The sequence below is a fragment of the Exophiala aquamarina genome (assembly GCF_000709125.1).
Source record: "Exophiala aquamarina CBS 119918 chromosome Unknown aczIA-supercont1.16, whole genome shotgun sequence".
In the NCBI taxonomy this organism is placed as follows: Eukaryota; Fungi; Ascomycota; class Eurotiomycetes; order Chaetothyriales; family Herpotrichiellaceae; genus Exophiala; species Exophiala aquamarina.
The window spans coordinates 290,347-317,869 of record NW_013550572.1 but is presented as its reverse complement, the minus strand read 5'-3'; the positions used below and the strand labels follow the sequence as shown (position 1 = coordinate 317,869).

General features: G+C 49.8%; 11 protein-coding genes across 11 annotated transcripts; 3 read left to right on the top strand and 8 right to left on the bottom strand.

The window, feature by feature from the left end:
* Positions 1 to 617: 617 nt before the first annotated feature.
* A1O9_11171 (uncharacterized protein) lies at positions 618 to 1,571 on the bottom strand (the record flags this gene model as incomplete). The annotated part of the gene is made up of 1 exon (XM_013399890.1): positions 618 to 1,571. One exon carries the CDS (start codon positions 1,569 to 1,571, stop codon positions 618 to 620), a length of 954 nt encoding a protein of 317 aa, XP_013255344.1.
* A 1,551-nt stretch (positions 1,572 to 3,122) lies between these two features.
* Positions 3,123 to 3,970, top strand: A1O9_11170 (uncharacterized protein; the record flags this gene model as incomplete). The annotated part of the gene is made up of 2 exons (XM_013399889.1): positions 3,123 to 3,324; positions 3,453 to 3,970. 2 exons carry the CDS (start codon positions 3,123 to 3,125, stop codon positions 3,968 to 3,970), a joined length of 720 nt encoding a protein of 239 aa, XP_013255343.1.
* A 2,085-nt stretch (positions 3,971 to 6,055) lies between these two features.
* On the top strand, positions 6,056 to 6,325 carry A1O9_11169 (uncharacterized protein; the record flags this gene model as incomplete). Its single annotated transcript, XM_013399888.1, has 1 exon — positions 6,056 to 6,325. The coding sequence occupies one exon, from the start codon at positions 6,056 to 6,058 to the stop codon at positions 6,323 to 6,325; it is 270 nt and encodes an 89-aa protein (XP_013255342.1).
* A 496-nt stretch (positions 6,326 to 6,821) lies between these two features.
* A1O9_11168 (uncharacterized protein) lies at positions 6,822 to 7,424 on the bottom strand (the record flags this gene model as incomplete). Its single annotated transcript, XM_013399887.1, has 2 exons — positions 6,822 to 7,093; positions 7,241 to 7,424. The coding sequence occupies 2 exons, from the start codon at positions 7,422 to 7,424 to the stop codon at positions 6,822 to 6,824; spliced, it is 456 nt and encodes a 151-aa protein (XP_013255341.1).
* A 2,066-nt stretch (positions 7,425 to 9,490) lies between these two features.
* Positions 9,491 to 10,321, bottom strand: A1O9_11167 (uncharacterized protein; the record flags this gene model as incomplete). Its single annotated transcript, XM_013399886.1, has 2 exons — positions 9,491 to 9,789; positions 9,859 to 10,321. The coding sequence occupies 2 exons, from the start codon at positions 10,319 to 10,321 to the stop codon at positions 9,491 to 9,493; spliced, it is 762 nt and encodes a 253-aa protein (XP_013255340.1).
* Positions 10,322 to 10,909: 588 nt separating this feature from the next.
* Positions 10,910 to 11,710, bottom strand: A1O9_11166 (uncharacterized protein; the record flags this gene model as incomplete). The annotated part of the gene is made up of 1 exon (XM_013399885.1): positions 10,910 to 11,710. The coding sequence occupies one exon, from the start codon at positions 11,708 to 11,710 to the stop codon at positions 10,910 to 10,912; it is 801 nt and encodes a 266-aa protein (XP_013255339.1).
* Positions 11,711 to 12,585: 875 nt separating this feature from the next.
* On the bottom strand, positions 12,586 to 14,430 carry A1O9_11165 (uncharacterized protein; the record flags this gene model as incomplete). Its single annotated transcript, XM_013399884.1, has 1 exon — positions 12,586 to 14,430. One exon carries the CDS (start codon positions 14,428 to 14,430, stop codon positions 12,586 to 12,588), a length of 1,845 nt encoding a protein of 614 aa, XP_013255338.1.
* Positions 14,431 to 14,850: 420 nt separating this feature from the next.
* On the top strand, positions 14,851 to 17,224 carry A1O9_11164 (uncharacterized protein; the record flags this gene model as incomplete). Its single annotated transcript, XM_013399883.1, has 2 exons — positions 14,851 to 16,179; positions 16,235 to 17,224. 2 exons carry the CDS (start codon positions 14,851 to 14,853, stop codon positions 17,222 to 17,224), a joined length of 2,319 nt encoding a protein of 772 aa, XP_013255337.1.
* Positions 17,225 to 18,056: 832 nt separating this feature from the next.
* On the bottom strand, positions 18,057 to 21,836 carry A1O9_11163 (uncharacterized protein; the record flags this gene model as incomplete). Its single annotated transcript, XM_013399882.1, has 1 exon — positions 18,057 to 21,836. The coding sequence occupies one exon, from the start codon at positions 21,834 to 21,836 to the stop codon at positions 18,057 to 18,059; it is 3,780 nt and encodes a 1,259-aa protein (XP_013255336.1).
* A 1,097-nt stretch (positions 21,837 to 22,933) lies between these two features.
* Positions 22,934 to 23,338, bottom strand: A1O9_11162 (uncharacterized protein; the record flags this gene model as incomplete). Its single annotated transcript, XM_013399881.1, has 1 exon — positions 22,934 to 23,338. The coding sequence occupies one exon, from the start codon at positions 23,336 to 23,338 to the stop codon at positions 22,934 to 22,936; it is 405 nt and encodes a 134-aa protein (XP_013255335.1).
* A 1,268-nt stretch (positions 23,339 to 24,606) lies between these two features.
* On the bottom strand, positions 24,607 to 24,861 carry A1O9_11161 (uncharacterized protein; the record flags this gene model as incomplete). The annotated part of the gene is made up of 1 exon (XM_013399880.1): positions 24,607 to 24,861. One exon carries the CDS (start codon positions 24,859 to 24,861, stop codon positions 24,607 to 24,609), a length of 255 nt encoding a protein of 84 aa, XP_013255334.1.
* Between the last annotated feature and the right edge of the window lie 2,662 nt (positions 24,862 to 27,523).

The following is a 27,523-nucleotide window of genomic DNA, read 5'->3' as shown; positions in this document are numbered from 1 at the left end:
AGTGACCTTGTTATGATTCACTCACTTGTATGCCATCGTCAACATTGAAGGCCATAGTCCGTCCTCAAAGTCGGGACCGATGCCTCGGTAGCGCAACGAAGCAGGGACGTCTTCATTGAATCGAGCCAGGGCATTCTCCAGGCTTTCTTGATCGTCTGTGAGTCGGTCTGCACGCGGTGAAGCATACCTTGAGGTAATAATGCGACTAACTGGAGAGGGTCAGTTCTGACAAATTCAATCCGCTGGGATCGTCCAATCAACATACTGATGGCGCAGAGCCTCGCGACCTGGCTGAAATAATTCACCTCGTCACGCCCTTGATGGCCCAGATTTTCGATCACATCCTCCGCTTCCGGAAGTTCGACGTCACAGTCGTTGATATAAACGTGCTGCGGCCGACCGATGGAGCCACTGACAAGAATGTCACGAATCTAGCATCGATCGGTCAGTATCGTGCTAATCTTTTGGCGCAGTGCACAGAGTGAATGGTAACTAACACGCATGGACCACCAGATCAATCTCCAGCGACGCGCCGTTCTCGAGTCAATGTTGGAGTTTGTGGTGCTACCCACGCCAGAGTCAGTAAAAGAAGTCTAGGTGGTAGTTTGGCGCGGTGATCATAGAACCCACGTCCGGTGAAGCCCCAGGCTCTGCGCAAGACCCAAAGATATCCCCAGCCAGTGCCACGAGTCTTTCTGGTCGTTCGGACCGCCCCACCAAAAGCTCATGAGGAACACGCCGACGATGATGTTCATCTTATCTCGCTCGGCGTCCAAGTCGTATAGGATCCTGGCCTGTTTAAAAAAGGTCGACCGTGCCGTGTGGCGATCGCCACATCCCACTGCCTCCAACGTCTCGGCGTCGCACAAGGTGACAGCGATCATGAGTAGCGCATTCAGTGCCAAGTGGGACTGTTGCTCCGCCTGCAGGGCGTCGGCAAATCTGGCTCTCTCAATCAGTGGGTATGCGGGGTGGAAGTATTCAAAATAGGCATCAAGCAACTTCTGAAGCGCCTCGCTCGGAGGTCGGTAGAATAACCCTTGCCTTTTGAGCAGCTCGACCTGATTGGCGACCGTGTCATCCCTCACATAAAAGGATCGAGGTCGCCGAGTGGCCGCATCGGTAATAGGGAAGTGTAGTCTCTTCTTGTAATGTAGAGAGTCGCTCAAATGTGGCGCAAGCACCTCGTGGACCACATACGTCAAGCTGAATGCCTCCCCAAGGAAGACAGATTGACCAGTCGGGTGGATTGGATCATCATTGGCCAGGACGCTTCTTTCGGCGATCTGGGCGTAGAACATCTCAGGCGACTCATCGATGTTTGGACTGGAATGCGTCGACGAGAGCGCGGTTCGAGACGACCACGCTGGCCTGGGAGGGAGGAAATTCGGCGGCAACAGAGATGAGGACGAAGCCACCCTCCGCGGGGGGTTGGGTTGCGCAGTTGAGGCACCGTGATTCGATCCAGCGACATTGTAAGAGCCGGGATGTGAGTATGCATAGCTCCCACCCGTGGCAGTGTTGCCATCGATGTCTGCTGCCTCATCGTCGACACTTCGTCTCTTTGGCATGGGGCGTTCGTTGTGGTTGATTCCTTGACGTTTCCGGGCATACCTATCCACAACTCCGAGTTAGGAAACCATTGGGCAGACTTCCAGGCGGGGCTCTCCCTTACCTGCCCCGCCGAGAGTCGATGAGGACGCAGTCCAAGCCAGCCTGGACGCAGCCAGAACATGGCAACGTCCCAGAAGCGTTGCACCTGATCTTTTTCTTGTGGCAGCGCCAACAGGCGACGCGGGCTCGGTCTCGCTGAAGATGCCGAGCAGGACCGATGGCGGCGGCGGTTTCTTGATCGCTGCCAGCCATGGCTGGGGTTTTCATGGAGACAGTAGGATGACTAGGACCCTGAGGCGAAGGTAGATAATTGCATGGATTTTCTCGTACAGGGATCTTGGGCGGTCTCCCTCATGTAAGCTTTCAGAAATCCTCGATCCGCTGTGAAATCGGGCATCGCTCACAACTCACCTTGCCGGTGCGGAAACGATGATGGCGAGGAAGCGTGAAGACACTAGTGGGAAACCCCGGTTATTGTGCTGATATGTGGGGTACACGAACTTGACGGGCCATTTTCTTGGCAAAGAAGCCGCTGCTGGGCCTTGGCGCCAAGGCGTCCAGCAGTTCGCTGGATAGAGGAGCTGTCTTACACTCTTGGTCTCCGACATCGATACCATACTGCTACGCCACACACCAATCTCTACACCCACGCTCTCCTCTCTGTTGGCTTCCCCCCTGAACGGACACACAGTGTGATCATCGCCAAAGCCCGCCAGCCTCTTCAAAGCCGCCTATCAAGCGGCCGAAGAGGTCTCTCTATGGGTAGAAATTAGTTAGATTCTTAACTAACTTCACCTAGGAAATCACACAGGTATTCTCCAATCTTCAACCACCCCCTTGAATCCGAGTGGGGAGGACCCGGCTTCTTCGGCATTTTCCCCGCTCTACCTGATCGATTACACCAAGCCCCCGTACGGAGTACTTCGGCTTGTTAAGAAGCCGGCCGTACCGCATGGTTGCACTGGAAGAATATGGAGAGTCCAGGGATAAAAAACCATGCTCGATGGAACGCATCATGAGATGTTTCAAGCTACATGGCTCCCCAGGCTCTATCTAGGACCTCAGAGGGTTCGGGCAAAATTGTAACTTGGGAAATACCCCCTTCCGACACCAAGTTGCGCAGACATGATTCATTCAAGCACACCATCCTGCCTTCTAAATACCATAAGCCAGCATTTTGCAGATACCCACCAACCCCCAGGACTCTCGCGCCACGGGTGGTCAAAAATACATGTTTCCCGACATCGATCGGAAATAGCCTCGGTCGGGGATGGAGACTCTTCAGCCGCCGTCCGGCCATATGGCAAAAGCAAGAAGCCGTAAACGCAGTAGTGCCCACTATTCCAAGTTGAAATATCCATTAACTACAACGACCTCAACTCGAGGACACTTGATATCCAAAAGGCCCAAACAATAAACAATAAACAACCTAACATTTCCGGTGGATCAAAAATGGACATTACCGGATTTGCACTGGTAAAGGGAGCCGCTAGTGGGATCGGTAAGGCATGCGCCCTGGCATTTGTCAAGGAAGGCGCAGCGGGGTCGCGTTGCTCGACCACAACACCGACGCGCTGGAACAAGTCAAGTCCGAGCTGGAACGCGAGGCTGGACAAGAGCGACATGGCTGCCAGGTGCTCGTGTACCAGGTCAATGTCGCCGACAAAACCGCAGTCACGACGGCGGTTGAATCGGCCGCCGGCGTCTTTGGTCGGCTAGACTACGTGGTCAACAGCGCGGGGATATCGTTTAAGCACGAGGGGGGTTCGGCCGATTGGCACCGAGTCCTGGACGCCAGCCTTAACGGAACATTTTACGTCTATCATGCGGCGGCGTAGATCATGCTGAAGCAGGACTACCTGCTTTCGTCGTCGGCGGACCGACGCCTCCTGCAGCGTGGAGCCATCGTCAATCTGGCCTCCATCTGCGGCGTCGTTGGCGTACCTATGTCAACGGCCTACTGCGGACGGCCGCGGTGGACTACGCCTCTCGGGGATTACGAATCAATGCAGTCTGCCCGGGGTACGTTGATATGCCCTTGATCCAGCCGGGCGCGGTGACGGCACAGGTCGCGCAGGAAAAGACTCAGGTATGGACGCCCATGCGCCGGTTCGGCACGGCAGCTGAGATAGCCGACGCTGTCGTCTTTCTGTCGGGGGGGGAGGAGCTCCTACATCACGGGCTCGGCGCTGATGGTGGATGGGGGATACACTTCACATTGATGTATGAGCCCCCCAAATTCAATGTAGGACCAAATTGCCCCGCGGAGCTGGTCGAGGACCCCCATTTGTATCGATACACCAGGGAATGGTGCTCTCCTGTCGTATTAAGCAAGGTCTTCTTTGAAAACTTGTAGGACTGAATATGAGTGATACATTGATCACTTCTTGAAAGAGGTTAAAAAGAGAGCGCGAAGCTTGACCTCATGTTAGAAGCTGCCCGCAGCAGCCACGTAAGGTAGCACGACTTTGCATCCCACGACTGTAGAATAAGGGACGTAATGCACTACCGCACTGCGAAAGCGACGGTGCGGTGTCTCTGACTCTCGGTACCTTTTCATCGCCTCGTAGATATATATACAGAATCTCCACGTTCTTGAAATTGACCGGTCATCTCCTCATGCGTACTTCTGTTGGATCCTGACGGGTTAGCCTCACGACTAGCAGTGTAGAAAATGGATAGAAACAAGTCTCTATTGTTCTCTCTAGTGTTGAGCGAAGAGGTATGTAGAAGGTGAGTAGAGGTAATCGTGAGGGTGAGGGTGGAAGGGGGAGGAAGGAGAAGGGGGTAGTGTAACATTTAAAAGCGGCGCACGTTGTCTGAGCGAGAGAAAAGTAATCTATTATAATTACCAGGAACTCCTAATGAGCCTGGCGTCGATTGTCCTACTATTCACCCGTTACGAAGTAGAGAAATGGTGAGAGACGGTTTTGGACTTGGGGGAGAAAGTAAAAGTTCATTGCATCGTGCTATAGCAAAGAAAATGTGTCTACATGCCGCTAAATTCTTGAAGTGAGACTTCTCGCAAACTCGTTAGCTTGAGTAGATAAAGTGAATTTGATTACTTTGGGCCGGGTATACGACGCTAGTAATAGCATAGCTGACACTGCCAGAGGCTGGCAGCTAAGCACGGTACAGTGAGTGGGCTTGACATGAAATAAGGGTATTGCAGGAGAATTATGCGTCGTTTGAAGACTGCATGTGGGTGACTTGTCTCTCTATTTGCAAAATGTATGTTATGATCCGAGCTGCAAGCAGTTCTGACCAAGGTAGGGTTCCTTGATAGAGTGGGTACCAGAGTGTTGACCAAGATAACAAAGGGAATATACAATCGTCGGACTGTATCCTAAAACGTAGGTCTAGGATTGCTAACGAAGTTAACTACGAACTGTGCTATCTAGGTGAAGGAGCGTATATATATAATGCTGATGGCTCTCTTGGATCTTATGGCTCCCCCTGGATCTCTTGAGATCCACGGGATCCAAGGGATCCAGGAGATCCATCCTCACCTGGTCACGTGACATAGCCTTTGTTCTCCATCGGCTATCTTCCTTCCTTGGGCCGGTGCCTTGATTCCCTTGGCAACCTTTCAAGTGACCTGGTTCGTAACAATGTATATGGGATCGGCTTCATTGGCCTCTACGATAGGATCCTTGGGGCTCTAATCTCTTGACAGACTCGGGAAGCTGAGGATAGTTTCATTTTCCCACGTTTCCCGTGACATCAGAGTTCTCGTATTTGGGTATCAAAACAGTTGAGGTTATAACTATGATTTGCTTGATCGGACGTGCGGTGCACCCAAGGGTTCCGCGCACCCTGGTCTCGGCCTCCGCGTCAGGCTCCGCGAACGGCGACCGCAGGCCGTCCACGCTCTCCCTGCCAAGCATAAATATTCGTGCTGTTCGCCTAATACACTGTCTAATATACCTTCTCTTGCTTGAGGCACGGTGTGAGGAAGTCCCAATAGATCATCCGCCTGGACGTTGCGTGCGTGGCTGAATGCGTCGAGAAGATGCCGAATATGCAAGAGAGGCATCGCTATGGTTAGCGGATTTAAAGTGCACTGTCGTGATCGTATATAGCGGCGTCGCGTCTCAAGTCTGTGACTGTTGCTCGGATTCTTCATCAAGTTGTATAGAGTAGTAGCCACCTACCTTCGAAAAGATACTACTAACACCAACATGGGCTTCCACATCGAACTTCTCATTAACAATGAGGCGAATTGCACCACTCACCATTCCCCTCGAGGCTGACTTCTGTACAACAGTGTATCCCATCCTCGACGGGAGAGACCTTGATGCTATACAATCCCAGCGACGATACACTGGTCTCCGATCAAGTCCATTCTGCTTAAGAAGCCTTTGTCGACAGGCCCGTCTCGGCAACAAAAGCTGCATTTCCAGGCTGGGAGGCGACGCCAGGCGAGAAGAGGAAAAAACTCATGTTGAAGCTGGCCGAATTGATTGAGAGAGACGCTGAGCTGATCGCAAAGCTCGAGACGACCGTCTTGCTCAACTCCGAACTCAACAGTAAACTTTACAGTGACGAAATATTCGGCCCGGTCCTCTCGGTCAGGACTTTCAAACCGGAGGAGGAGGCGATAAAGCTTGCTAACGATACCACCAATGGACTTAGCTATGACCTAATTTTCAGATACCCTGCACACGTATTTCTCTTGACCTCGGACGGAAGAACTGACAAATCCCACTAGCTAATGTTTACACCAATGACCTTACTCGAGCGCTTCGAGTAGCATCTCAGATTGAGGCAGGCACGGTCGCCATCAACACTACCCACAGCGTCTCTCCGCTGACTCCCATCGGAGGCAAGAAGCAGAGCGGGTACGGGTGTGAGAATGGACTTGCAGGTATAAAAGCGTATTTGGACATGAAGACCATTCACATAAAGATGGATATGGTGAGAGGCTCTTGAGGTTGCTGTGTGTAACCATGTATTGAATGTGCAGTTTGCAGCCAGCTTGAATCTTTGATTCGAGAAATGACGATTCCACATTCTTCACATCAATGATTCCGCTTACGCATCATACTCGCCAATCCACACCGTCCCTTCGAAAAATTGGCATCCATGACTGATTGGTCCCAGATAATCCGATACATAAGAGGATTAGAAGGCGAAGGGTGGGTGTTCGTGTGACCACCGAACTCCTCCTTCCAGCGCCACAATCCATCCCAGAATAGATATACGCCCTATCGGCTGTGAAGCCTCAATCTGGGTTCGTCCTCGGTCTTCGCACTCGATGCATCAAGTCCTCGCCAGAGTAAGAGCAAGATCTCCGCTATCCGGCCAGACAGGTCGTTGTTTGTCACGGACCAACGTGGCAGAGCAAGCACACTTGCGTTGAAGGATTTCTTGCCCCCTTCGAAGTCCAGGTATTGTGAGTAGCGAGATTTGAGGGCCTTGAGGAGCAGGAATGCACAGGTCGTGAGGAGGTATAATACACTCACGGGAGATTGTAGAACTGGTTTTGAAGATTCGTCTTCTGCATTGATTCGAGAGATGAGGTCAGATGCCAGGGCATATGCTTTTAGAGTCCTTCCTTCTGTTTAGTTGCTGGATGTGGTTCGTAGAGGTGGCAAACTAATAAATTTAGGCGTATTTAGCTCACAGGCGATTAAACCAGTGCAGTCAAGTGGTTTGCGCGTGCTAGACTTACTACTTAAGGGCGACGATCTGATCTGCATTCCAAGTTCATCCAGGTCCTTCTCCAAGAGAGTGATCAGCACCTGACGATCGATATCTTTTGTAGAGCCGATATACCTCATGGGATTTCCGAATAAGACCCTCTCCATGCGACAGCTGAATTTCGTAATTGTCAACTGCTGACAGGGGTCGAGAGAAATTTCATAGTCGTTGAAATAATCAAAGCTGTGCTCCGCTGTTCAGCCAAATTTTGCGACTGTTGGGTAGCCGGTGCCGGTGCCCGTACTGTCAGAGCAAAATTAGAGCCCAAGGCACACCGAGTGGTGATGTCCGGACAAACCTCTGTGTCACAACTTTGCACGCTGCCCAAGTTCTCGCACTCTCCCTGACCTCCTCCGGCTGTAATCTCAGAGTCAGAGTGGAAAACTCTTGAGGGTTCCCTGGTAGATGTAGACCGCATTGTATGCAGGCTTGCGCGCAATACCGCTAAGGATGTAGGTGTTATCCGCTGCTATAGTAGGCGTAGGTACAGGTCAAGCGACTTACAGAAGAATGGCTTCGATTGTGAAGCGACTGTGTGGACGAACAGAAACCGTTGACCACGTCAATCCGCTAGGGCCCTCGAAAGCATGGCGAACAAAGACGGCTCTTCATGGTATCCGCGGGCAGCGGTAGTTATGATCGCCCAGAACAGTAGTGGAGAGCGTTCGCAGAATTGGTCCAGAGATATAGTAGGATTCAAGAAGTTCAGAAATTGATGGTAGAATTGGAAGCATCTAGCCATTACTGCTCAGTCAAAACCATGGCGCCTCATCATCATGGACCTTACTCGGTAAACAGGGAGGCCATTTGCTCCTTATGAAGTACGAATAGCTCCAGAGATCTGGCTTCTCGCGCTGGGGGCCGCTGGTCGAGAACCAGGGGCTATGTAACATTCTCTTCTTGTGTCGTGTTAGGGTGTGGATCAATCAGTAGGAACGAATTACGCAAAGCAGGCGCCTCGACTTCATCTATCCTATCGCCTAACCTCTCAACCTCCAGTTGACTGGAAGAACCATTTTCTTCAATGAACGTTGGCTCTGTGATTTGCTCCCTGGGTGACGAACTTTGGGGAGATGTTTGTTGAAATTGACTCTGAGCCACTATGGACCGGAGCTGCTGTGGCTCCTGCTCAAGCGACTCGACTTTGCTGTGAACGTTATCGACGGTGCCCGCCAACGGTGGATCTCACGAGATCCAGCTTACCTTCTTTTATTCACTCTCTTGCAGGACATCTCCACTATACAGCAGAGCCTAGCACCCTGCATCGTGTGCAGGGTAAGCTGTCCGCTCCACAACGTATCTGGGCCAAATTTAGTCTAATCAAAATAGAGGATAGCCTTCAAGGCACAAAATCATGATCTAGTCAGCTCTGACCTTTGCTTGCTTACACTACGTACACGTACGATGCTTGACCGGAGTCGGCGGTATCGATGTCGGGCTCAGAGGCACTTGCTCCGGTCCCGAAACGCCTCTTCTCTCTGGATCTAGCTATATCAATTGTTCTGAAGGACGCATTTGCTCGCATATCGTCCATATTGGTTTCTCTCGCAGTCTTGTCGCTTTGCACTTTGAGAAGGCCGATGCGCTGTGCTGGCTTGGGATTTGGAAACTCGGTTACTTTACAAGAACCGGTCGCTTGGTTTATGATCGTCTCCGTCTACGGACCGCGCGTGGTTGCGCAGACGGCAGGCCCAGGTAAGGAGAATGCGGGAAAATGCAGACACAATGACCAATCCAAAGCCAGCTATCGAAGGATCAAGTAATGTGCCTGTGGAAGACCGAGGCTCGCGGGAACCAAGCCCAGGGTCGCCAGACTCATCATTGGCAACACAGAGGCTATCAGATACGCACCAGCTATGCTAATGATCGGATTATGACCTCTTGATTCATTGAAGCATGAAATACTCCCTGCACCTTCCAATTGACACTGAACGTTGAGCTTTCTGCTTGCCCAAGATTGGTTTCGTCAGGCTGAACACCCCTGAAAGACTGAAACCACCAGTGTCTACCCCTTGAGCTGAACGAGGCTGCCTACAACTCAACGGAAGATGATATCTTATGGTGGGGTCAAGTCTAATATTGTGGACGAATAGGCTAGAAGACTCATCAAGAAGTTGTTTGAAACAATTTGATATTAGGCTTTCTATCGAGATTAATGACGTACAAACAGCAGTTAACGCGCCGCCACCAGCCTCTCCAATGACTCTAGCGGCGGAAGCACTTTGAGATGACCAGATGGCAAGGACGACCTTCCAGGATCTGCTGGAGCTTCGATTCCCCAAAAGCGCTGCAAATGATCCTTGATCACGTCATAACAAACACCGATCCGCACAATGTCTGGCTTCGGGCCGCTAAAGTCGATCATCGTGGAGCTTCTTCCATGGAAGCCATATTTCACGAGGCCATAGTCGATTACGAGATCGGCGATATCCAAGATTTCCTGATTAATGTCTTCTGCAACATATTTTGTCCCTTCCATTAGAGATTAGCCTTTGGTACACTTCCTAGATAGGAAAAGCACGATAAGGTTTAGAGCCATACCTGTGCCTGAGAGGTTGGCAGAACTGCCTATCAAAGGAAGACCGGCCTCCATCAGGAGACTTGTCAGCTCATCTTGGAGTGCTCCTGCATTGATCAACAGGGCCAACGTCCCATCAACAGTGAGTGCGTCCAAGGTACTTTTATCGATATTCTTCATGATAGGATGATCAGGGTTGTATTTCGCAATGACGGCCAGTGGAAGGTCAAAGTCCTGGACCAGGCAACGAACAATTTCCGCATGCTCAGGTTCCATTACGTGTAGTTCTTTGTGCAGTGCATAGCTGCCCCCCATAGCGTGCCGCTTATGTGCTCCACGCCGTTTGGTTGTAAAGACTTTCTCCATGGCTGAAGTACTGGAGCTTGCGATCGCATATCCCATCTTGGCAGGGACTATGACTATGCCTCCAGTCTTCAGTATTTCGAAGGCTCGCTTAGCATCTGCTTTGATGTCCGGGGCACCCATTTTCGAAGAAGATCGATATTCAGATGGTATAATGGACGTGTTATCAGCTGGCTGCTTACAAAACCGTTCACCTGGTGCGCTGTGGAAGACTGGAAGCGTATCGAGATTTGTAGCTAATGCAAGCACTGCAATATGCGAACAACCCCTCTACGTATCACCATGGAAAGGTCACATTCTCGCAATAGCAATGGTGTTGCGAACTTCGGACATGAAGTCGGATCTTTGTACGGCGCCGTTGCCGGAGCCGTTTGCGGAGTTCGGCTTTTATCCCCATCACTTTTGTAAGTCCGATGTCCCTGTTAGCTTCATCGTTACCTGCCAGCATTTTCAATTCCCTTGGATGATATTTGGTGGAGTTGATTGTGAAATAAGCTATGCTGTGAGTCCTCGCAGTGAGATTCAACCGTAGGACTGAGAGGCTTGGAGGTCCTAATAACCTCGGTAAAACGGTTGGGTTTAGACCCAGAACCAGAAGTATATCAAAATCTCTAAAGCAGGCGCTGATTTGAAGAAGAGATGAAACCAGAAGTATCATATTCGCTACTACATCAGGTATTAGTGCAACGCAAATCCTTTTACAGGCGGAATCTAACTACCCCCACTGGCAGCACCACTTAGCATCATGAACTGAATAGTTCGTCTCCTGTCAATCTCCTTCTTCAACATCATCAGGCATGTCGCAATGATCACTGCTTCATCAAGATGGCTTGTAGCATCCTGATCTAGCATAAGTTGTCCTCCATTTCCAGCAGTGCAGCGCTTTGAGCCTTCTGCACGCGTCTCCTTGCCACGGACCAATTGAGCGAGAATTCTACCCCCCTTGTCACCCTTCATCTTCACCTCAGACTGCTCTTGTTGCCGTAGAACAATGAGCTTTACTCTCGTGCCTTGACTGTCCTTGGTATGTGCATAGCTCCACTCGAAAACCCTTCCGTCACCCATGATGAAGGCTGTGGACCTCGAGACCCATTTGCCCTTGATGTTAATTGAGTTGGCTTCACCATCAGGTTCCCCAGGTGCTTGCAGCAATTTCAGGACGGGTTCACGATTGGGCCCGAAGAAATATGTTGTGCTGACAAGGTCTCCAATTTTGGGATGGCTGAGGACGCAGTTGCCTGAAGATCTCTTCTCCCGCGTGGATGTGTATGCAAGACTGCCGTCGTTGCGATAGATTGGAATCTCGACCTCCGACGATGGCAGTGGTAAGCGCCAAACACCAATGCCCCGTGCGGCAATGTGGAATGTTGTGTCTGGATGGAAGGATGCATCATCGAGCAGAGTGCTGGTGGTCGAGTCCTCTGAAAAGACCGATTCTGATGATGACCTTACCTCGACTTCAAATGTCTTGTCGGAGATTTTATGCTGGTGTTCGAATGCTTTGGTGGTCATTGTGAGGGAGGGGTTGATGCTCGCAATACGCCCGTTATGTGCAAAACTGTGTGTTGTATAGGTGTTTATGTATGTAGTTATGTTTTAATCTTGAATGCGATCTCATCTCCTGAACTTCATTTCATTCCGACTTCCTTTTATACAACATCCCTCAACATCAAATTCTATTAAAGGATGGCGGCGTGAAACGCCACTCTAACTGATCCTTGGCCACGTATTCGGACTGCAACCACAGGACAACCGATTCTGATACGATGGATCGCCCCCTTGGCTGGAACATGATTGGCGGAAGTTTTGGCAAGGCGCACTCAGGCAACAAGCATTTAACTGGCTGAGAAGCTCTTTGGTATGTCCCGTTCGGGATGGCATGGTGGTCAGAGGCCATGGCTTAGCTCATGCTGCCAAAACCCCACAGCACAGCCCGCTTTTGGAGAATGCTGGAAGCCATCGGACGATCAGAGGCAAATTTTGTCGATCACTTTCGCTTAAATCGGTGCCAATTGTTTGCTGATCAGGACGGGAATTGTGATGAACTTTCGCTTTGTCTGGCATAGCGATTCATTAGCTTCCCGCTTTTGGATGGAAGGTGGTTTCTCCAGGACGAGCATATTGTACAACCACCAGCCGTTTGAGCGCCGAAACCACACATATCGCCCTGTGCTGCTTTCGCCTAGTTTGCGGGCTTACTTCCCAGCGATCTCTCAGAAGGAAAGTGATTCCCTAGCTTGGCATATACAGAAATGCTCAATTGTGATGCCTGGTCAGAAGCTTTGCTTCCCTGCGTCAGTTTTATTTCTGTAAAAGCCAACTACCCACATGACCAGCCATTAGAAGATTGTGGAGGCTTCTATACATGGAACATCCAATGCGCTCCTTTATCCTTTATTATTGGTCGGTTGCACCACAACTATATCTGGAAGATCTCTGATGTCGGCCACCACACCCGGTGCACCGACCCCGTCTTCTGCTTCCTTGACGAGATCAACAACTCGCATGACATCCACCTGTAGTGTCCCCACCTGAAAGGCAATCATCTGGATTTCACTCTCATGGCACTGTTCAGGTGCCAAAGGTCCAATCCTCAGCTCTGCCGTCAGTGCTAGAATGTCCGCCTCGGGTGGCACGGCTCCAGAATGCTGCATAGCATACAATACATTCTCATCAACAATCGCCTGCCCCACATCAACATCTTCGCCATTCTTCGTGTGCCTGCGCTCACTGGGGTGGAAGGATGCTGTGGATGATTTTGGTGCATGCCGCTTGGCTAAAGTTTGTGCCTGACTCGTTTGTCTTTGAATGCGAGGGAGTGGAATGATGGCTATTCGAGCAACTTTAAGTGACTGATTCACGACCAAAACTTTCCAGGTGAATGGTGCTCCTATCTCAACAGGCTCATTTAATGCGCTGAATGTTATAGAAAGCCCACTTCGCGCAACTAGATCGTGTACTGGTTGCAGGCTGGTAGCGATGGAAACCACAGGCGCTGGTGGCCCCTTACCGTTGCTGACTGGTAGACTGGTTGGTCGGTTCGCTCTTTGGATCGGTTGTGAAGGGGGGCCATAGGAAGGGTTTAAGGCCTGTGTGAAGTCGACATGAGTAGTCCACTCCATCATGACCACAGGACGGCATTTGCTGGAGAACTGAATGTGGAGTAGAATCTTGATTGAGAGAAGATCAATATTTGGATTCATCGACCCAGGCGCAGGATTGGGAAGAATGTTCAAAGGCTGATGCAGTTTGTACATGAAGGTCACACAGTCTCCGGACTGACACTTCATTGGGAGGAAACCGGGCATTAAGAATTCGACTTCACCATTCTTGAGAGAGAGGTCGATTTCTTCCACAGTTGCATCAATATGCACGAATGGAATGATCTCCATATCGAGCAGGCCGACATTGATAGGCGAAGGGGAATTTGTATGAGTTTTGTTGTATCGTACGCGCGCTATTGTCGCCGGAACAGCCTTATGCCTCCGAGGGGGGACATGGCCAATGTGGATACGGTTTCGTTGTGACGTTGGCATTGGTAATACCCGTTGAAGGCGCGAGGCCGCTAGGTATGGAGGGTTATTCTGTAAGCCTGGAATAAATCGCATGGGTTCGAGAACATTGGTCTCCAAGAGCTGGCCTGGCGAGAGGTCTTGGTTTTGGCCATCGTCTTCCTGAGAAGCGGAGCTCACGGTGGCTGATGGATTGAGCACCACCACAGGATGAGGCACTCGAGCCCTTGGCCTAGTGAGAAGTATCTCTACTGCCCATACAAGGGTCAAGATCTGGCCAAGGTCTGGTGACTGGCTAGCAAGCACAATAGGTTCCGACTTTTGAATCCCATCGACCGACGTAACAAGCTCTCTCGCAGGTGATGATAATGGGGCATTTGGATCTGTGCTTGGCGAATCATCGAAAGCCCACACATCCAATTTCAAATTCAAGCGAGACAGGTATTCTTTCAAAGTGTCTTCGTCACAGTAGGGCAGCTGTAATACTGCCAGCGTCCTTAACTTTTCATCTGATCTAGAGATAAGTAAGAGACAAACTTCGGTGAAGTGAAATTGTATCTCACCGAACAGAAGAAAGTCTCTCTCCTTGATAGGGAGAAGATGATTGGAAGTATCATCATGTACATCTTGATCATCTTGTAGCAGTACTGCAAGCTCTGCCGTGGTGTTCTCCGGGATAATAGCATCAAGGATGGCTGCCTTGAAATAGTCCGTCTCCATTTTGATGAGTCTGGGTTGTGATTGAACGGTCAGTCATTGTATGGACATCCGCACAGGCGAGACTTTAATCCAGCTATCAAGTAAGCAGGTTTGTGATCTTCTCCAGACGAATATCTTCAGCCATTATTTGTCCCCGTTCGGTGATCAGATCACTCCTATTCCATCATCATATCTGATGCCAAGGCGCTAGATTCGGCATATTGATAATCCGCACCCGGGGCCTAACGTAATTAGTTTTCCAGTGTCTTGGAGGCTTTCTCACATCTGCAGGTCGCACCCGGCCACTTTCTCCCTCCAACCCTTCGGTTCCTCAACATCGCCAGATAACGATGGTTCCAAATTTGTAGGAGACGCCCAGCATCTCGATCACCCCTTCCCGACCTGTATTCTAATATACAGCTGCTTCAACCCCCCGGAACCATGAACGGACTTCCTCCAACACCAGTACAATGGCTTGAGGCACGCGCGCCGGATGGCCGTGTCTATTATTACAACTCCATCACCAAGGAGACATCTTGGACTAAGCCCGCTGATCTCTTGACTCCCCTCGAGAAGGCGCTTGCTGCTCAGCCATGGAAGGAATATTCGACTCCGGATGGTCGGAAATACTACTCGAACTCTGAGACAAAACAGACTGTTTGGGACATGCCGGCGCAATACCGAGAAGCAATTGATTCAGTTCAGCTGCCTCCCAAACCTCTGCAACAAGCTCCTGCTTTTGTAGCAGGAGGCTCAACTGCCCTCTCTACCTATTCCTCTCGAGACCTGACGGAACACACTCCATTCGAGCCAAGATCTCGCAACGATGCTGCGGGTACCAACGGAATTGCCCTTCCGGCACTTACAAAAGAAGTAGTACCCGACTACTCTAGCTTTGAAGAAGCTGAGGCTGCCTTTATGAAATTACTCCGCAGGTCCAATGTGCAGCCCGACTGGTCATGGGAGCAGACGATGCGTGCAACTATCAAAGATCCGCAGTATCGGGCATTGAAGGATCCCAAAGATCGAAAAGCGGCTTTCGAAAAGTATGCGGTAGAGGTTCGCCAACAAGAACGAGAGAAAGCCAAAGAAAGACTGGCTAAGTTACGCACAGATTTCGGTAACATGTTAAGAACACATCCGGAGATCAAACATTACAGCAGATGGAAAACCATCAGACCAATCATAGAGGGTGAGACCGTCTTCAGATCTACCGATAAAGAGGACGAGCGTAAGCAATTGTTCGAAGAGTATATCATTGGGCTCAAAAAACAAAACATTGAACAGGAAGCCACCACACGCAAGTCAGCCTTGGACGACCTAGTTGCAATCCTGAAAGCCCTCGAATTGGAGCCATATACCAGGTGGTCACAAGCGCAGGATGTTATTCAATCTAATGAGAGGATTCAGAGTGATGACAGATTCAAGCTTCTGAGTAAGTCAGATGTTCTGACAGCTTTTGAAAACCACATAAAAGCACTTGAGAGGTCTTTCAATGATGCACGCCAACAGCAGAAATCCAACAAAGCCAGACGGGAGCGCCAAAATCGTGATAAGTTCACCGAATTGTTGCAGTCATTACGCAGTCAAGGCAAAATCAAGGCTGGCACTAAATGGATCACCATCTTGCCCGAAATTGAGAAAGACCCGAGGTATGTTGCGATGCTGGGTCAAGCTGGGTCAACACCACTCGATCTCTTCTGGGATGTTGTGGAGGAAGAGGAGCGTGCTCTGAGAGGGCGACGAAATGATGTTTATGATGTGCTTGAGGTAGGATGATTGCCCACTCTTTCATACTTCAAAATACTGACACGCCCGCCAATAGGACAAACGTTATGAAATTACAACAAGAACTTCCTTCAATGAGTTCTTTGATGTCATGCTGACTGATCGACGGACAGCCAATATCGATCGTGACGCCCTTCAGCTCATCTTCCAACGACTTCACGACAAAGTTCTTCGGAGAACAGAAGATGAGAAACATGCTGCCGATCGACACCAGCGCCGTGCGGTAGACTCTTTGCGTTCTAGAATCAAGCATCTCGAACCCCCCATCCGTGTGGATGATACCTGGGAGGCAATCAGACCACGTGTAGAAAGACTGGATGAGTATCTTGCTGTTGATTCCGAAGAATCACGTAAATCTGCATTTGACAAAGTGATCAAGAGACTGAAAGAGAAAGAAGAAGACGCAGAAAAGGATCGTGAGAGACGACACACCCGCCGTACAGACGACAGAGAATTTCGCAATGGCCATCGTGCCGATACACGTCATGGTCGTGTCTCGAAGAGTCCGGAGGTTGATGCATATGAAGCTGATCGTCGCAAAGCCATGGCCGCGCGTGAAAAGCAATATCGCAAGGCAAGCTCGCTTGGTTTGAGTCCTCCTCCAGCCTCCTATCGAGATCGTGAACGACGGGAAAGAGATGAGCGACATGGTCGACTAGATCGAGATCGGTCACCACCATCACGACATCTGGGTTCCTATGACCGGGAACGTCGAGAAAGAGAGGAGGAACGTGAACGCTTGTATCGCACTCGTGCCGACCCTCGAGGTAGCCGTGATGAGTTGAACTATGGCGAAGAGTCACGCAGCGTGGCCGGCAGCGAGCGGAGAAAACGTCGCGGTGAAGGTAGCGATGCTGACAGTGTTGAAAGCGGTCGGAGAAGTGCAAAGCGCTACCGGAGAGAGAGACGAGAGAGTTCACGGGACAAACGTAAGAGCAAAACCCCTGAACCTGTTAAGAAAGAAGCCCTTCCAGAGCCGAGTGGTGTCCACTCGGGGAGCGAGGAGGGTGAGATTGAGGAGGATTAACGGTTGTTCCCCACCAGCACAGTACCACCAGATCAGTCTGTTTGCGGCTTCTTGCCCCAATAATCTTACCTTGAAGCCGTTGCTGGCTTGAACTCGGGATAGATTCAGCTTGACATTCTACTGTACTTCGATATAGGCCACACGCGCCTCCATGACCAGGTCCAACTGCGTCGCATGTTTTACTGTTGGTCCTGGACTATTTTTCGGTATGTAGTCTCCGTCCTGCTAGGCCTCTAATCAAAAAAACAAACAGAGCAATTTCTCTCCAATATATTTTTTGTACCAAGGTGTGATTCATTTCTTTCTGCCCCTACACAAGGTGCGTATTTATGTTCTTGCATGCACGGATTCTTCATTTTTCTTCAATTTTGGCAATATACACGGGGTAATATACTACTAAGTGGATTGTTTCCACGTGATATGAGTAAGGAACACTTGACGCACGCACACATGGGCACATTAGATGTGAGTGATCAAGGCTCAAAGCCAGAGATCGAAGCTGAACAAGATTCATTAGCTGCTACCTTGTACAGCAGTGGGGCGCAGTGTAGAAAGAAGCAGCATCCTCGATACCTTGCTCGATGGCTAGCTATCCATTGCAACTGAATCTCGATTTTACTTTCTGTTCATGACGTCGAACAAAATAAGCCGTCTCGCAATGCAGACTTCGTCGCTATCCCTCGCGAATGGTTCCTGCCCCTTAGAACACGCTTTTGTTATACACAGTAGCGGTATCAAGTCCATCACCGGCGCCTTTCAGTCGGCTAAGCATTTGAAAGAGCCCCATTATTGTTATTCTTCTTGCCCTCTAATATCCCACAACTTGGGTAGTTCAGAAAACCATGCTATCACCATTACGCGATGAAAAGTTCAGTCTAGACTGGTCCGCAGGAGTGACATGGTCGCCATCTTCATCGCTCTCACCATCCACATCAAAATCAAAATCGCCACGCTCGATCCGGCTACACTTGTCTAGGACCTGCTGGTATTCCTTCCGCAGATCTTCAAGCGTGACGATGATACGCCGCCTCTTCCTGGGTGGAGCCGCTTCGTCATTGTCCCCATCCGCGCCGGTCATCGCTGTGTCGCTGTCGTCCACCTTGCCAGCTTTTGACCCCATCTTATCGTCCGCATCAACGAGGATGTAAGCTTCCTCAGGTGCTACACATGCCATCGCGTTGATGAGGGCTAGCAGGACTTGGCGCAGCGCCGTGGCTTGTGGGTCATGACGAGCTCGAGCTGACCGCCGGACTAAGCGGAGACGGTCGAAGAGAACGGTGACTGCTCCGCGGTAGTCCTTATGCGATACCCGAATTCCGTGGATAATGTTGAGATAATCGATACTACCGTTGGACGACCAGTCTGAGATCTTCATATCGGTGGTAGTCTGCTTCTTTGCAAGCGTGACAAGATGTTGATCAAGATGACGAGAGAGGTGGGGATGCATTGACCATGGCAAGGATTGGAGAAGCCGCACAGCACTCTTCGGACCGTTGACAGATATCTGGCTGCCCAGTACTGTGTCAATCAATGCCGCGACGTAAGAGCGTTGCAATGCTAGATCAGACAACTGCACCAAAGCATTGTATGCCTCGCGAAACCTTGTGAGTTTCAACTCTGAGTTAAACAATCTTGAAAGAACTTCCGTGCGAAAATTTGCGACTGGTTCCTTCTGGGCTGCCTGGAGCGCTTCCAAGGTGAGGTGACCAAATTGGCTGGCTTCATTGTATGCTTTCACAGACTCGAATAAGGTGGTGATATGATTGAGATAGAGAGGAAGCCCGTTGTAGAAAGACCCAGCTTCTACTATCGAGAGCAAACCAGCTGAAAGCTCAACAAGATTCCCAACCGCCTTCCCGTGCGATAGACCATATGAAGCTTTGCGAAAATAGTTTGCAGCCATGTCATACTGCCCAAGCCCCATGCCCAAGCGACCTTTGACGTAACTTGACCACGAAGTCGATGGTTGGAATAGTAGAAAATCGGCAGCAAGTTCAAACTCTTCTTGTTTGAGCATATCACATTGGAGATACACAGCACCATCATCTGCAGTAATGCTATCTTCTCCTAAAGCCCAGCTTTGGATCTCCGCTAATTGCTCTGTGATCAAGAACAGTTGCGGCCGCTCAACCGTGGGCTGTGGTCGAACTGCCTTACCCAGTGTGTCCTCGAAGATACTGATCATCCGGGTCTGCTGGTCATGAATCTCGGATTGTCGACGAGCGGGATTTGGATGACCTGCTGTGCCGAGGAACTCCAGCGGAACACGACGCGAGTGTCGTGCAAGCCACAGATTCCTCTGATAGACCTTGAATAATGGAGTGATGTGGTCAAACAGCTCTGATGCGTCGAAAGATGGTATCTTCGCGTCTTCCTGGTTAAATTCGCCCTCAACAAATACCGCCAGTGCGAGAAGATCTAGAAGAAGTTGCTGAACAGCCTCAAATTGATCGACAATACCATTCGACACTAGGAAACTACCAAATAAGGTGGTTCGCAGGGCGCTCTTGACCGTATTCGTCTTGCTCGGCAGAAGGTCAATTACAGCAAGGAAAAGCTCATTATTAATACCAGTACAGCCGCCAAATGATTCAAGGTTTGCCTCGAGCTGATTGAAGACGTCATCAGAAATAGCCTCGCTGAGACCGAGGCTGTCAGAGATGTCGACGATTCGTGTAGGAACAACGTGTTGAGGAGTTGTCGAAATGTCTTCCTCGATCGCTGAAACGAAATTGTTGGATAGTTCAGGTGGGAACGATTCTCGAAAAGTTCTTGCAGCTGAAATCAGGGTTGCAAGATCAGTGAAGGTATCCCCGTCATCCGAGCTAACCTTGCGGTGAGGCCAGATTCTAGCACATGCATCTTCGAGGTCTGCCATATCTTCAATTTCGTTTTGTTGAAGTAGCTCGAGTTTGCTGCACTCTCGGATAGCGCAAATCTTGTCAGACATAGGTATCCACACCATCTCACTGAATGAATCATACGCCAGTGATAGAGGTGCAATTCTTGTGTCGTTGACCTTTTCAACAATTCGGTGGAAGTTACGCCACTGCGTATCTGTGTCCGTACTAAATCGATCAAAATCTAAGTCAGAGTCGCCGTATTTTCGAAGAGGTACCTTAGCTGCTATGACCGTGCACAGCCGCTGCCTTAGAGATAAATCGGCTTGTGAGGTTATCGTTGTTTTGTGAGTGGCATCCTCGTATATCGACAATGCAGTCCGCAAAACTGCTTCCGAGTAGTGACCAGGTGAGAGCAGAAAGTTAAGCCATTTAGATACAGGATCCTGATGATCTGATCGTACGAACTCCGGTGCAAGTCGCTTCTGCGATGCCGTTGTGGCGCATTTCACCCAGTTTGATTTCCAGGATGCTGCAATGTTAGCGTACTCGAAGTGGCAGTTGTAAAGTTGATGGTAATTGTGATTACGCCACAAGACCCAGAGCCGGCTAGGCTGAACATCGTTGCCAGGCTCAAGCTTGAATCCAATCATGGTCCATACAGTATTCCCAGATGGGTCTGGATCCGGGGCAGATAACTTGACACCTGGGAATTTGTCTTCGAGGGTGATAGTGTCCGTTAAGCTTCCTTTGATGTCCCAGAACTTGAATTGGCCACCGTCTTCAGGGCTGTATGTGAGTAGCACGGGGTATCTTTGAAGGGGTAACTTGAACACCTGCAAGTGAGCATCCTCTTTTGGATTCAGGTGTGTCCGATCATTTGGATCTCGTTTCTTGTCGAGGAGATCCTTAGATGCTACCAGGGTCCCCGAGGGCAAATGCCAAACTCGGAGAGTGTGGTTGAGGCAGGCGGTGAAAAGATGAATTCCATCAGTGGATGCGACCATCGACTGAGCAGTGCGTGGATCGAGGTGACCGGATCCATTTTCAATTGCCTGAGGCCCTCGCCACGAAACTATGCCTCTTATTGAAGCACCCCAAGAGCGGTCATCATAGTTGTCCTCGACCCAATTGTCATCGCCCGACCTCCTCTTTAACCTCTGAAGCTTTCCATTTGTGAAGGATATGAATACCTCAAGGGGGGTCGCGGCATAAAGATAATGAGCCGTATGCAGCTTGAGGGACGAGCTCTCCAGCGGTTTACACCAAGATTGTACACTCTTGCTCTGTAAACCCGAAGGGTCCCGAAACGCGGCGGGTGGGACTTGAAGGTTGAATATTTCGTTTTTGACGGTACAAACAAATGCGTGCAGATCATCGCCATTCTCAAGATCGGCAAAGGTGACGCCTCGGTGGATGATAGGGTCTTGGAAAAAGAAGCGGAGCACAAAATGTGCTTCCTTTGTATCGGTCTCGCTTCTCGCCAGATCAGAACATTGTATCTGCAACGTCTTTGCACTGTTTAGGACACTCCAGGAAAATGTTCTAGGATATGATTTCGATTGTCTGAAGTAGATGGAGCTTTCGGAGGCCAGGTTTTGGGCGACGAATGTCTGTTCATCCAGAAGGGGTGTTCTGCGCCGGGCCTGGCGTTTTGCAGGGCTTTGTGACTGGTCGAAGGAACCATTCTTTCTTGGGATCTCAAATTCGGCAGTGGAAGATGATGTCGCAGGGGTCACCTCAAACGCAGTTTCTGTGTAGAGGCTGAGCATGGTGTCAATTGCCGTTCGAGTCCCATTTGCTGACGATTTTATGCCCTACACGGCCTGAAGTCGTTCATTTGCAGTCGCCACCCGGAGGAGAAGTCCTGTGTTTGGTGAGGCAGTTGTGGCTGCGAGAGGTTGCAGGCGACGCGCCCCAATTGGGAAAGTCGCGAAAATACCGCCAAGACATTCCCTGCCGGCGCTTAGCGGCTATCAACTCCTGCCGCGTTGATGGGCGCTAATGGGCACCTTAAATCATCCACATGCACATAGTCTACTTTTGAGTAGAAGAAAGATTCCAATACACTTGTGCTGACCGCCTCATCCTCACTTTGCAATTCTAGACGCTTTGCAACGCATTATCTATAACAAGATGGAGCGCGCAAGTCAACAAAGTTGGCCCCCCGGCTTTGTGACAAATCTACCGTCTCATTGAACCTAGGGCTTCGATCAATTGATACACCACACCGCTAAGTTTGCAGCTTCGCTGATGCTAGTGCCGATCAATCAGGACTCGTCGAGAGATTGAATGAAGTGCTCAGGGTGCTTTGACCACCACTTGCGCTTATGCTGTTAGCTTAGGTCCATACCCGCATGAAAACCGTTTCGTGAGGACTCTGGAATCCAAGTGATCGTGATATCCATATCATGCGGTGCGGTGGGTTCGGATTCAACAGTAGCTTCGCGAGTCTTTCTCATGGAGCCACAATCTATTCCGACAATCGGAGAACAGAATCTCAGTCGTGCCCCTCGAATAGGTAAATCGCGCAAAGTAGAGACTGTTCAGTTTCCGATACGCCCTCGAGAATTCTTTTCAATGCCATGCTATCAGGATACAGAGAAGGAAGAGCAGACCGTGCGTTATCCCGAGGGAAAGTTTCCGCCTTAATTAAGTCGGCTTCGCCACCTCCAGTCACTCCTAGGATAGAAAATAGGTTGCATCCCATGTATGATCAACTGTCGCATAGAAATTTCGACCTTCCGCTTATTTTAGTTGTCTCTCTTCACACCGTGGCCCTAGCCTTATCAAAACGAGCTTTCCTGTTACTTGCTACCCAGCCTTTTTTATATCCGTTTGCTGCGGAGGTCATGTCCCACCACACGCCTCAACAGCGGCCAATACCAGACTTTGGCTCAGTGTTTCTGAAATGCAGATCATTACCGGTCAGGGCGGCACTCAATAAGGCTTTTGTGCAGTGTGACATATGTTCCGTAAGTGTTTTCCTGCCATCGAGGCCAAATCCGACTCCAGTATCTAGCGTGTCTGCGAACCTCAGAATCATAAATGCGCAGTGGACAATGTGTTCTTCTTCCGTTGACCAATAGTGTTGTCCGTCCACGTTGGAGGACCGATTGAAGATCTCAAAGTTTCCTTCCTCGTCGGCCCAATAACGCCAAGGAGCACTGTCTTTGAAGTTGACGTATTCTTCGTTGTATGCCCGAGTGCATTCTTGAGGGAGCCACAGGTCGGATAGTGGATCGAATGTGCAGCTGCGACCGAGTTGCCGCATGGGGAGGACTGCAATTTTGTTTTGGCATGTGTATGAATCAGAATATACAAACATGCAGCTGAAGTCAAGCACGGTGTGAAAAAGGCCAATAGCCATGAATTTCAACGTGTCTTTCCTGCGTTGGCCGATGTGGGCGAATTTGGTAGCAGCTCATAAGGCCATTTTTTGGGGGGGCGCTGCCATGCCTTCTGATGCCATCATCGAAAGGTGTGAAAAAGTAGAATGAGTCAATCTCGTTGGGAAAAAAAAGGACGGAGTGCATAAAGTTAAATCCCAACATGGGTTTTCTGGTCATGGAAGGCTGACTGCGACGCAGTGCCCCTTGACGAGACATGAAGCAGGTCGGTGGTTTAGATTTGCGGGATGATTTACCACTAGCAAAGGGCCACTTGTTGCAGCTCTCGTGAAATGCATCGATTTTGGGCACCAAGGCTACTGGTTTGATCGTCTTCCATGTGCAGGTGTGATAGCACTTGATTCCAAGGTCTAATACTCCATAACTTACTCGGAACCCACTTCTATAGGCCCATTTTCAGCTTTGACTTTGCCGGGGTCTGACCATAGGCTGAATCACAGCCCCTGTAATCAACTACACTGTGGTCCCTCGCAAAGCTTTCCTCAGTGGAGACAAGAAAGAACCCCAGTTCAAAGGGCTGATGCCAGCGGGTTTGCACAAAAGTCTGGAATTTGAAAATTACAGTAGATCTAATAATCCGTAAAGAGTGGGCCTAGTCATAGGGTCCTCGAAGGAGTTTTCGGATGAACTTTGCAAAGACATCAGATCCCCTACGTCGCAAAGCTCCATTGACTGAATCCATGGGTCCGTTACGATATCTCTGGTAGTCACTCTTGCTTTCGGATCCAGCCTTAGCATCTTGGTGAGAATCCCGCGCACATTTGTTGAGAATAGACTGGATAAATCTGGCAAGCCGCCACTATTCGTCTCTGTGTTCCGCAGAGCCCTGCTTATGATTCCCCCTCTGCCCCCTATCGAGTCAAGTGTACCATGCTCATTAGAGCGGGAATGCTCCCAAAAGGCATAAAAGGAGGCGTCTGTCGAGATAGCCTCCGCCCATGGCTAGCGACCAGTGCTCATCCGGATGTATAAAATGGCCAGTGTCCACACATCAGCTGAAGCTGGGTCGTACGGAGTGTCCTGCATTATTTCTGGGGAGAGATATTTAGTCGTGCCATGTATTCCTGGGTGAAAGTGTAAGCAATTAGCTTTGTGCGATTCTTTCGAAGAATCTTTCATCCATCATCCGAGTTTACACACCTGTAATCCAAGAAGTCTCAAATTTCTTCTCAAGAATTATTTGCGAGCTTCCAAAGTCAAAGATTTTTGCTCGTCGCATGTAATCAATTCCGATATTTTGGACCTTGATGTCCATGTGCGCAATGCCAAGCGAGTGCATGTATGCAATAGCTTTCACGACTTGAGTAAGAATGCAGTTGACTTGAACCTCAGGCTCGGCTCTATTCCTTCCTATTATCTTCGCAAGCTCCACAGGCAGGTATTCCATCACCTGGTGCCATGCTCCCCAATGGTTGTTATACAGATCGTACGTCTCAACGACGTTGGGGTGTCAGAGGCGCGTGGCAATAGAATATTCGGATTGAATAGAGGCAAGATAGTCCTGTTCGTATTCTTCTTCATGCTGAAGACCATGCGTTTTGACGACCACAGTCTGCCCAGTAACAGAGTTGTGAATTTTCCGCACGACGCCATAACTTCCTCTGCCGAGCAACGTAGAGATCGTACTAGCTGCAATAGAACATTCACTCTCATTCAGAAGGAGATTCACTGGATTGTAGCTGTCGCAAGCCCATGGTGCTCTGCTCGAATGTTTGAAAGCATGGACGAATGTTCTGCTCACTGTGAGCACTATTCAGGCCGACAGAATCCTCATTTTCGCTCAAGCTAGATTTTCCGAACTGCTAGTAAACCCGATTCTCTCTTTCGTCTCTGACGCATCAGTTTCGGCGGGCTGGAGGTCAAGGGATTGGTGTCCACTTCTTCTATTTAGCTGACAAAAGCTAGTTCGTTCGTCGGATTACACCTCGAAATTTGGTAATCGAATAAGCTATGGGGGTTAGTGGCGAGGTATTGACAATACTTACCGCAGCAACCAGCCCCTGGGCAGTCGGGACTGACACTTATAAAGGCTATATTCATCGAGTTAAAGGGGTTACTAGACAGAAAGTTGAAACAATCCGCAGGGATGGTATAGGATCTATACTTATTGCCAGTCCACTATTTCAAGGGTCAGTGAAGTAGTGGTGGTAAGTAGTCCTTCCCGCTGGTGAACAGTGAGCATGGATATATAAGGAACAGACATGTCCAGGTCTACATTGGTATAAGTCAGTCATTCAAATTCCCCCACAACAGTTTTTGAACACGCACCGTTTCAAGATGAAGCTCTTTCCTCTTTCAACCTATGCACTCATTGTGGCAATGACGGCTGCAGTTGCTGTGCCAATCCAAGAGGGTCACTTGGAAGCTCGAGTGAATGGACACAACTGGGGCACCTCCGCTGGAGGTCACGATACGTATGTAGAACACACCTCTTCGTCTCTCGAATGTTTGCTCAAACTACCGCAGACGCAATCTGCTGGAGGTCACGATACGTATTTGATACCAACTCTTGGTTTTGTCAACCACTAGCTGACATGTCACAGACGTAAAAGGAAGTGTGAAGCCGCTCCTGAACCGGTTCCTGGCGATCATTGGGGCACAGACACGTCCGCTGGTGGCCACAGCACGTAGGTGAAAATAATTCAGTTCGGTTGGCATTTTTAACGCGAAAATGTTCAGACGCAAGATGGCGCGTGAAGCTGCTCCTGAGCCAGTCCCTGGTGACCACTGGGGTACAGGTACGTCTGCTGGCGGTCACAACACGTATGTATCGATATCTCAATAACACTTTCGCACTCTAACTCACAGATCTCAGACGCAGGATGGAGCGTGAGGCATCCCCTGAGACCCCTATGTGGTAGAGCGAGCCTTAGGTATCGACTCTCCACAAGGCTGCACCACGAATCTTCAAGTCAGTTGACTAGGTTTGACAATCGGTCGACTGTAGCGTTCATGTATTAGGGTGATCTCGGGTTTATGGGTGGGAAAGTCTACACTCTAGATAGAATCTGCATTATCATAACACAGATGAAGTCTTGCTAGAGACCACAGAGAATTGATCATAAGTGCAGTAACACAAAAAACTATGGAGTAGGTACTACTTTTGCAAGCTGCGAAATGTGGTTCATTTAGTCGACGTTCAGTTACTATGTCGACTTACTTGTTGTATCTGAGATGCGCTTCTCGTGTTAAAGCATAATTACGTTTCCCGCAGGTCTACCCATATTCTGGGTAATTTAGGTGAAGCAGCTATGGTTCAGATGAGAGTCACTGATACAATCATGAACGAACCAAAGCGGGTGTAATCAGTAACTATGGAGATTAGGTACAAAGCACTAGGAGCTAGAAATCTGTAACCAGATACTCGGTAGGTAGGCACCTAGGAGGTATCTAATGATTCCCTGGTTGGTAGTGGGTCTTTAGTTAGTACATCCCTTGGGGGAACCATGTCAATTTAAGCTTAAGTGGTTACCAGGGCTTAGGGCTTAGGGCTTAGGGCTTGTGCAATGTCGACAGACTCAGTTGGCGGGAGTAAGGATTGGACGACTCACCCTCTACGCTTCAGCCTCAACACTACACTCCACAGGCCCCACTGCCGCCGAGCACTAAATGAAGCTTGGGACGACCGATGGATCCAGACCGTCAAAGGGCTGTCTGACTGTTACAGCTTACCATATCTTGCTTCCCTTCGCGCCTTATCTGGCTCTCCCAGCCCTTCGGGCACAGATGTCGGGCAAATCAGGGAACCACAAATCAGTGAGGATACCTGAGCGCTGTAATGCCCTCAAACAGCGCCCCAGTAGCTGGAGTGAAACCGGTCCCTCATCATTGCACCATTGTGGAAGGGATCTCGCTCTTTTGCCGACTTTCAGCAAACATTCACATCCCGTAAGCCTGGTTCACCATTGGATCTTCCGCTCGCTCCCGGCTCGCAAACAATCTCCAATACGGAAACAAGGTTTGAGAAGCAGATGATGCCTCCAATGCCGCAGCGGTGGGGATCAGCATGGATAGGGGCTGTGTACATTCAGGCCGCACAAAACATGGAC